Source organism: Theropithecus gelada, unplaced genomic scaffold (assembly GCF_003255815.1).
Source record: "Theropithecus gelada isolate Dixy unplaced genomic scaffold, Tgel_1.0 HiC_scaffold_15989, whole genome shotgun sequence".
Taxonomy (NCBI): domain Eukaryota; kingdom Metazoa; phylum Chordata; class Mammalia; order Primates; family Cercopithecidae; genus Theropithecus; species Theropithecus gelada.
Genome location: NW_020257756.1, coordinates 2,279,240 through 2,289,298, shown reverse-complemented (window position 1 = coordinate 2,289,298; position 10,059 = coordinate 2,279,240). Strand labels below are relative to the sequence as shown.

Here is a 10,059-nt window from a genome sequence, read left to right as displayed (position 1 = left end):
ATCTCCAAGACAATCCTAAGTCAAAAGAACAAAGCTGGAGGCATCACGCTACCTGACTTCAAACTATACTACAAGGCTACAGTAACCAAAACAGCATGGTACTGGTACCAAAACAGAGATATAGACCAATGGAACAGAATAGAGTCCTCAGAAATAATACCACACATCTACAGCCATCTGATCTTTGACAAACCTGACAAAAACAAGAAATGGGGAAAGGATTCCCTATTTAATAAATGGTGCTGGGAAAATTGGCTAGCCATAAGTAGAAAGCTGAAACTGGATCCTTTCCTTACTCCTTATACGAAAATTAATTCAAGATGGATTAGAGACTTAAATGTTAGACCTAATACCATAAAAACCCTAGAGGAAAACCTAGGTAGTACCATTCAGGACATAGGCATGGGCAAAGACTTCATGTCTAAAACACCAAAAGCAATGGCAGCAAAAGCCAAAATTGACAAATGGGATCTCATTAAACTAAAGAGCTTCTGCACAGCAAAAGAAACTACCATCAGAGTGAACAGGCAACCTACAGAATGGGAGAAAATTTTTGCAATCTACTCATCAGACAAAGGGCTAATATCCAGAACCTACAAAGAACTCCAACAAATTTACAAGAAAAAAACAAACAACCCCATCAAAAAGTGGGCAAAGGATATGAACAGACATTTCTCAAAAGAAGACATTCATACAGCCAACAGACACATGAAAAAATGCTCATCATCACTGGCCATCAGAGAAATGCAAATCAAAACCACAATGAGATACCATCTCACACCAGTTAGAATGGCGATCATTAAAAAGTCAGGAAACAACAGGTGCTGCAGAGGATGTGGAGAAATAGGAACACTTTTACACTGTTGGTGGGACTGTAAACTAGTTCAACCATTATGGAAAACAGTATGGCGATTCCTTAAGGATCTAGAACTAGATGTACCATATGACCCAGCCATCCCATTACTGGGTATATACCCAAAGGATTATAAATTATGCTGCTATAAAGACACATGCACACGTATGTTTATTGCAGCACTATTCACAATAGTAAAGACTTGGAATCAACCCAAATGTCCATCAGTGACAGATTGGATTAAGAAAATGTGGCACATATACACCATGGAATACTATGCAGCCATAAAAAAGGATGAGTTTGTGTCCTTTGTAGGGACATGGATGCAGCTGGAAACCATCATTCTTAGCAAACTATCACAAGAACAGAAAACCAAATACCGCATGTTCTCACTCATAGGTGGGAACTGAACAATGAGATCACTTGGACTCAGGAAGGGGAACATCACACATCGGGGCCTATCATGGGGAGGGGGGAGGGGGGAGGGATTGCATTGGGAGTTATACCTGATGTAAATGACGAGTTGATGGGTGCAGCACACCAACATGGCACAAGTATACATATGTAACAAACCCGCACGTTATGCACATGTACCCTACAACTTAAAGTATAATAATAATAAAAATAATAATAATAAAAAAATAAAAAAAAATAAAGCACCAATTTACTTAAATCTGGTTAAAAAGATTAGAAGTAACAGTAAAGTATGAGGTCAATTTGACAGGTTTCAAGTAGTTCTTGTACTTAAAATTCCATTTAGGGATTTAACTAGATTACAGCATTAAATTATCTGGCAAATTTCATATAACAACATCAATAATAAACTTGTTAATAAAGTGCTAACAAAGTGCCATGGTTCCAAGTATTAATAAAGTACCATAACAAAATGGCAGAGAAATGGCCATAACCTCACGTCTTTCTTTCATCTCTTATTGTTTTTTCAATACATTTGTGTGATTATTTAATGTCTGTCTCCCACATCAGATAACAAGCTCTATGAAAACAGGAAACCTGTGTATTCTATTCATTCCTACATACCCAGCATTTCAATATAGATGACTGACAAATACTAGGCACTCACACATTAATTAAATGACACTGCAATCATTCAATATAAAACTTAAAATAAAACCTACATGAAGTATCTAAAACATATTTTTTTTAACCAATCTTAATCCCTTATTTGTGTGCTTTTTAAAATGGAAGAGAAAGATCCTAGGATACAACTTTTTAAGGCAGAGCAACAAAGATACTGCTTAGGCAGACTTGTTTATCAATATTATAACTTAATCTTACAGATATCCTGGATTCAATAAACCATTTTCTTAATAAGCTAGGGATTGCCTTAATCCACTTAGCAATAAGAAGTAACTGAAGGTTCTTCCCCATAATTTATATACTTTCTGGAAACTTGTGTGCTTCTTAAATTCAATATTTCTACCATAAGTATTCTCTATGTGTTTAAGCTGCAAAACTGTAAGTATTTAAGTATCATAATGGTCTAAACAACTGTGAATTTTAAAACTGGGTAAAATCGAATCAAAATTAAAGACGTAACCTTGCTTCAGAACATTTGTATATAAAAAAAAACAAAATCAAGGTTTATCACCATAGAACACTACCAAAGAACAGCCCCACTGAATAAATAGTTCCCATTTTCCCTTTGAGTTCATATGCCTTAAATTTGTTTCTGTTTAAGTATCAGTTACAATAGATAAATTGGCTTGGTATAAGACACAAATTGCTATTTAATGATGCACTCTATCTCATTTCTCAAACTCGAAATGCTGCCTACAAGTTGAAGGTGATAACGCCACTGCACTTCTGCTGGCAACAGACTTGGCTCCATTAAGACCTGGCAACCTCTATTCCTTCTTATAGATAAAAGAGTTCCACACAACTGAATATATTAAACTGGTATCTCAACAGAAATTACTAAAAATTTTTCATTCTTAACAGGGTTTTTATTTTACTTGTTCCATAGGAATATTTTTTCATGTTCAAAAGGCAAATAGTACCCGTATTGATTTCTATTTATTAATTTAATTATTTAACTGGAATTATATGTAACTCTTCAGAGACTCATATGTGTAAAAGTGAGGTTCAAATTTAAAAAAAAAAAAAAAAGGACACCGGGGGAAAAAACTTACCGGCAAGAACAATCTCTGTGAAGCACATGGTTTAAAGAGTTTTTTCCACTCTGCTGCATTCTCAGTTGGAAAGGTTATGGGGTATAACGTATAATTAAATGTTTGTAGAAATGACCAGCTGTCAAGCTAAAACAATTAAAAAACAAAAAACCAGTATAGTTTCACCCTGAATTTTCTCTGCAAAATCATAAAACAACAGATTATAAAACAAAACAGCTAAAAATTAAGATAATATACATTTTATGCTGTAAAATTAAGGGAAAGATTCTTCTGTTCCACTATGGTATTTGTTTTCATTTAAAATCTAAAAATCAAAATAAGATCCTGGAAAGACTTCACCATTAAGATCTGAAGCATAATGAAAGTTATCAGGGTCCAACTCCCCAAATCAGAAAGGTGAAAGACCCTTGCAAATTTGTCTTCCTCAGCTTTACCTAATGTATAAATTCTCTTAACCCATTAACAAGCTAAAATCAGAAAAATTAAGCACTAATTTTATTACCACCGTATATATGACAGATGCTTCCATTCAAAGTCACACCAAATGTGAAACTAGTTAAAAAATCTGTCCATCAATTCATAGCTTTAATATGCCTGAATACTTCTGATAATAAAATATTCTGATAAATACATAGCCAATGCCAATTTTAAAAAAATTACTACAAAAAGCAAAATATATCTGAAAATCTATGATGAACATGTTTACACTTAGTACCCTAAATGGATTTCAAGATACTGAATTGTTTCAAATTCAGTTTAAGTAATATCTCTCATTCTTATTTCAACAGAATTACTGATTCAAATTTCCTAAAAAGCAGTAAGAAACAATCTATGGGGGGAAAAACTAAGTAGTTTATGTACAGGCTGAATATGATCTCTTTTGAATTATGATTGTGTTTAAGTCATTTTTAAAACAGTATCTTCCAACATAGTTTAAGGGAATGCCTTTACTTCCAACACTCTGCTTTGGTGTCTCTGATTATTTTATTTATTTTATTTTATTATTTTTTTGAGACAAGGTCTCACTCTGTCACCCAGGCTGGGCTAAAGTGCAGTAACATGATTATGGTTCACTGCAGCCTTGACTTCCCAGGCTCGGGTGGTCCTCCCACCTCAGGCCTCTCAAGTAGCTGGGACTACGGGTGCACACCACCACACCCAGCTGTCTACGAATTATTTTAAAATACTAGCACTGTAATTTCCTGGCTCCACTTATTAATCACTTAAAGATCTTTTCAATACCAACTTCAAAATAAAATCTTAGTCACTTTAACATGTAACAGTGTTCTTTCATGTACTAAAAGCATGTTCCATAAAATATTTGATATACTTTCATCAAAAGCAAAACCAAACATTCTCAGTGATGATTACAGTCAAAGGAAAACTAAGTTTAAAAATATAGTATACGTTACACAAACAATTCAGCCAGGTGTAAACACAACACAGAGGCTGCATCTAAGATAATGCAATAAATGTTTTACTTTTCTATTACATTTTCAAAGATTTCCATAATTGGCAGCAGTCTATTACTATTCTCTTAACCCCTAGGACAAGATTAATTCCTCAATATTTTAAAAAACAATCCAGATAGAGACCAAGTTCACAAAATTATCTAACAAAAATATAGACACTAAAAATATTTTTAAACAATAAGTAAAAAGGTATACTTTCATATACCACTTAAACAGTAAGAAAACTTTTACACCTTTTAGTTTTCTGCCAAAAACTAAAAGGTATAGACGTTTTTGGCAGAAAACTAAAAGATCTGAGCTCATAACTAGTATTTTTGCACTAAATATGCAAAATGAACTGATTTAACCTTGAAAAAACATCAAATATATTTTTTACAGTTAGACCAAGCATAAAAATCCAAATGAATTTAAAAGCTTAAGTAGATAGATGTAAACAGACGATAGAGAGGGAGGAGAACAAAAATATGAATGATCATTAGCATCACCTTTACCACCATCTCAGAACAAAAGGTAGTGAGATTTCAGGTGAATTTTCTTTTTCTTATATGTTTTCTTCTGCCTGTATCTGTTCTCTTATTGTTTAGTAATATTTTGTTGTTGTTGTTGTTGTTGTTGTTGTTAAGGAAGTTACAAGGCTGACCTGATTAAAGAGTATATATTCCATTGTAACAGCTAGGTATGGTCATATGACTAAATTCAGACCAATGGGATACTGGCAGAAATGTCACAATGACTTCTAGAAAGTACCCTTAAGAGAAGGATACTGCCCTTTTTCACTCCCTGTCCTCAAGTTGAATAGAATATGGGTGCATTGGTTGGAGTCCAAGTAGTCATCATGGACCATCAAGCAGAAGCCTCATGTTGAAAATGGCTTAGCCACAGTCAGACGAAGCCAGAGTATCTGAAGATAAAGAACTGCCATATAATCCAGACAACCTACTTTCATGGGAGAGAGAAATAAACTTAAATCCTGTTTAAGCCACTGTTATTTTGGGTTTTCTGCCACTGTTGCCAAATTGATTTTAACTAATACAAAACCAAAATAAATAACTTACTTATCAGAACCAGAAGCCACTTCCCGCCATATTATTAATCAAGAATTCTCTCCTCTCAAAACAGGATTAAAACCTTTATATAAGCTCTGATTCAGGCACTCCCAAGGAAAGGATACAGACAAAATAAATCATAGAACTTCTTAGTCAAAGCATCCTGGAACTAGAGTCCCTAAAATAAAACCTCCATGTTTCACCAAGAACTTACTTTTAAGTAGCCCACCGCCGTTCAAAAATGAACCTTCCTCTTTCACCTTAGACCTGGACTCAGATGGAAGTGGTTCAAGGAGCACTCCCCACTTTAAAAGGGTGGTGTTACAGAACAAATATTTTTGTGCAGTGAAGAAATAAAACAACTGATATGGTATAGCTCCGCGTTGCCACTCAAATCTCATCTCGAACTGTAATTCCCACGTGTCGAGGGAAGGACCTAGTGGGAGATGATTTGATCATGAGGGCTGTTTCCCCCTTACTGTTCTCGTGATAACCATCAGTTCTCATGAGATCTGATGGTTTAAAAGTGTGGTGTTCTTTCTCTTTCTCTCTATTCTGCTGCCATGTAAGACATGCCTTACTTCCCCCTTTGCCTTCCGCCATGACTCTAAGTTTCCTGAGGCCTCTCCAGCAATGCTGAACTGTGAGTCAATTAAACTTCTTTTCTTTATAAATTACCAAGTCTCGGGTAGTTCTTTCTAGCAATGTGAAAACAGACTATTACAACAACATTCTATTATAGTATATTATTAAATATTCAACTGTACAACCTTGACTACGTCTCAAATACTTACTCTGTCTTTAAAGCTATGATGTAGCTGATCTTCAGCAAAAATATGGAATTGAAGAGGTTTCATGCTGAAAATGATAGCTGACTTCAACATGGTCATAGTTTCTTCCAGTCTTTCACCACAGGCAACTACAGCTAGATGCATTTTCTCAACAGGCTGTATTTTCAAACTGTACCTAATTGGAAAGAAAACCACATTTTCCAACAGTTTTAGTATATGTTTACAACATGGTACTTCCATCATGTTCAAAAAGTGAAGTTCAAGGCCAGATGTGGTGACTCACGCCTTTAGTCCCAGCTACTTGGGAAGCTAAGGCAGGAGGATCACTTCAAATCAAGAGTTCAATGCTGCAGTAAGCTATGACTACATCACTACACTCCAGCGTGGGCAACAGAGCCAGACCCTGTGAAAGACAGAGAAGAAAGAAAGGACGAGGATGGAAAAAGAAAGGAAAGGGGAAAGGGAGAGAAGGAAGCAGAAAAAAAGAAAGAAAGAAAAACTGAAGTTCAAAATTTGTATGTATAAAACAAACGAGGCCAAGTCTGCAATCCCAGAGCTTTGAGAGGCCAAGGCAGAAGGGTCACTTCAGGCCAGGAGTTCACGACCAGCCTAGGCAACATACCGAGATCTCATCCCTACAAAACATACAAAAATTAGCCAGGAGTGGTGGCATGCGCCTGTAACCCCAGCTACTCAGGAGGCTGACATGGGAGGATATTTTGAGCCCAGAAGATAGAAGCTGCAGTGAGCTGTAATCGTGCCACTTTACTCCAGACAGAGCAAGATCTTGTCTCGAAAAAAAATAACGTATTTATTTAAAAAATAAGTAAAGGGCAAAGGTCAAATTACAAAACATTTTTAAAATGTTGAATCAATCATGTATTTCCACACTCTCAACCAGCTCTTCTCACCAATTTTCCTCCTTTCAAACTACAGAACACACAAAAAATGACTACTTTCTCAATTCTCCCAAGAATACAAAACTAGTACCATTGTGGCTGCCAGTAAATAAATTAATTCATTACTCACATTAGATGCCTTAGGAAATTAGAGCTTAATTCTCTCAAGGAACCCACTGAGAAAGGTTGATTTGAGGTCTTTCATTCAATTTTTTAAAAACATTGTTATTAAAAAAAAAACCTTAAAAACATTCTTACTTCATCTGAAACCTCTCCCCATACCACCTCTCACCAACCAACAGTTCACTGTAAAGCAAACCCAGTCATAATTTCATCCATAAATATTTCAGTATTACATCCAATCTTAAACCATGCTGACTACAAGAAAAAATTTCCTTCACATTAATAATACACATTCAGTCCCATTTACCAAAAACCCAGCAAGATGTAAACACTTCTAAGATGGTCTAAAACATGCTAGTCGAACACTAGTACGTCTTTAGAATCTACTTCTAACACAGGGCAGCAGTGTATACCAACAGGCTTAAGTAACCTTTAATACCTCTTGCTTCTGCTGTACCACTTCTTTCACATGTCTGGTGTTAGCATAAGCTTCGGTCTTTTTACTTTTTTTTCTTCTTTTTAGAGACAGGGTCTTCTCACTCTATCACCTACGATGGAGTGCAGTGGCGCATTCATAGCTAACTGCAGCCTCAACCTCCCAGGCTCAAGCCATCTTCCCATCTCAGCCTCCCAAGTAGCTGGGACCACAGACGTGCAACATGTCCAACTAATTTTTTTTTTTCATTTTTTGTAGAGATGGGGTCTCACTATGTTGCCCAGACTAGCCTCGAACTCCTGGCCTCAAGGGATCCTCCCAGCTCAGCCTCCCAAAGTGCTGGGATTACAGGCATGAGCCAGCACACCTGGCCAGCTTGGATCTTTTTAAAGCTCTCTATTATTTTCCGTTGACAGTAATTTGAAACAAGCAATGTCTCTTCCCTTGTTTGTACCCTCTATCCTTTGCCCTCTTTTGTGCTGAGCCCATCAGTTCATAACACTGAAACTAATGACGGAGGGGATACTTAAACTATCGGTGGAGGGGAGACTATCTACGCTTTTTACGTCTATAAAGCGGGGACATGAATCCAGTTCATCTCAAAAACAGTGGAAGCCACAATGACAAGTTAAAAACTAAGCAATAAAGACACAACAATTTTAAGAGAATTCTAAATTATCTCATCTTTCTAGTGACTGCCTCCAGATCCTACTACTCTCTACAGCATCATGATTTAAGAATCATTAATGGGCTCAGATTGCTTTACTGGCCCATAGCTAGATCTTGCCCCAAAGTCAAAGGCCAAGAGAATATTTTATTTTTTTTTTTTTTTTTAATTTATTTATTATTATTATACTTTAAGTTGTAGGGTACATGTGCATAACGTGCAGGTTTGTTACATATGTATACTTGTGCCATGTTGGTGTGCTGCACCCATCAACTCGTCATTTACATCAGGTATAACTCCCAATGCAATCCCTCCCCCCTCCCCCCTCCCGAGAATATTTTAAAAGTAAGGCATGATAGTCATACGCTGTTTTGTACAGCATCAACTACATACACAGATAAGAAGTATATTAAACCTTAAGAAAAAACAGCCTCAAGTCCTGGTATGGTGGCTAACACCTGTAATTCCAGTACTTTGGGAGGCCAAGTCGAGAGGAGAGCTTGAGGACCGGAGTTTGAGACCAGCCTGGGTAACACAGTGAGACCCAGTATCCACACACACACAAAAACTAGCTGGGTGTGGTGGTGCACACATGTACACCTAGCTACTCAAAGGCTGAGGCAGGAGGGTTGCTCGAGTCCAGCAGTTCAAGATTGCAGAGAGCTGTGATCATGTCACAGTGCACTCCAGCCTGGGTGCTGGGTGATGTCTTAAATAATAATATACCCAAATGTTTCTCAAGAAAAAAAATCCCTCTAAAAATCAGTCTCAGGAACTCCTCCCAGGTATTTTAGCAAGGATTGTTTTGGTCACACTGCCAGCACTCCTTTCACCAATTTCTACAGGAGTACTGTCAACTACATCACATTTCCTTTTCTGTTTGGGATCCTTTTGAGTGAAAGTATTATATACAGTACAGGCTCAACTCCTAAACTGACCACAAAAAACACAGTTAAAATATGTCTCTGACAACCACCCTACCCCTAGACCTAAAAGACAGGAAAATCAATTGCAAGTGGAAAAAAATCTAAAGTAAGCTTCTACATGATAAGAAGTGATAACTAAAACCTTCTAAGCAGTTATAGGGAAGCAGTCATTCAAATTATGTTGGCCCCAATTGAATGGCGGAATCTTGCCAGGGTCTACAAAAATCTTTCTTTTGATCACAATATGAACAGGAGAAAAGTCTATGTGGATTTAAAGAAATGTAAATAGAAAAGGAGATTTTAAAGTCAAACTTATTTTTCTACAGATATATGATTAGAAGAAAGTCTTCAGATGATTCAAAGATAATATCTGAGGGCTCCCATGGTTAAAGCTGGCATAACCTGCGTATGAAAAGTATGACAGTAATGAATGATAGCGTATTAAATTTATAAAGTGAACCCTGGCCGGGCACGGTGGCTCACACCTGTAATCCCAGCACTTTGACAGGCCAAAGTGGGTGAATCATTTGAGGTCAAGAGTTTGAGATTAGGCTGGCCAACATGGTGAAACCCTGTCTCTACTAAAAATACAATAATTAGCCAGGCGTGGTGGCACACACTTGTAGTCCCAGCTACTCAGGAGACTGAGGCAGGAGAATTGCATGAACCCAGGAGGCAGAGGTTGCAGTGATCTGC

The 10,059-nt window shown here is 36.8% G+C and overlaps 1 protein-coding gene across 2 annotated transcripts in view; it reads right to left on the bottom strand.

Moving 5' to 3' along the window:
* LOC112617292 (glucoside xylosyltransferase 1) overlaps window positions 1–10,059 on the bottom strand; it is a 64,754-nt gene that overhangs the window by 27,822 nt on the left and 26,873 nt on the right. For both annotated transcript variants that reach the window (XM_025374046.1, XM_025374047.1), the window contains 2 exons: window positions 6,316–6,487; window positions 3,004–3,129 (listed from right to left, as the gene is read on the bottom strand). In XM_025374046.1, coding sequence (XP_025229831.1) covers window positions 3,004–3,129; window positions 6,316–6,487 — 298 coding nt within the window. The remainder of the gene's footprint in view (window positions 1–3,003; window positions 3,130–6,315; window positions 6,488–10,059) is intronic.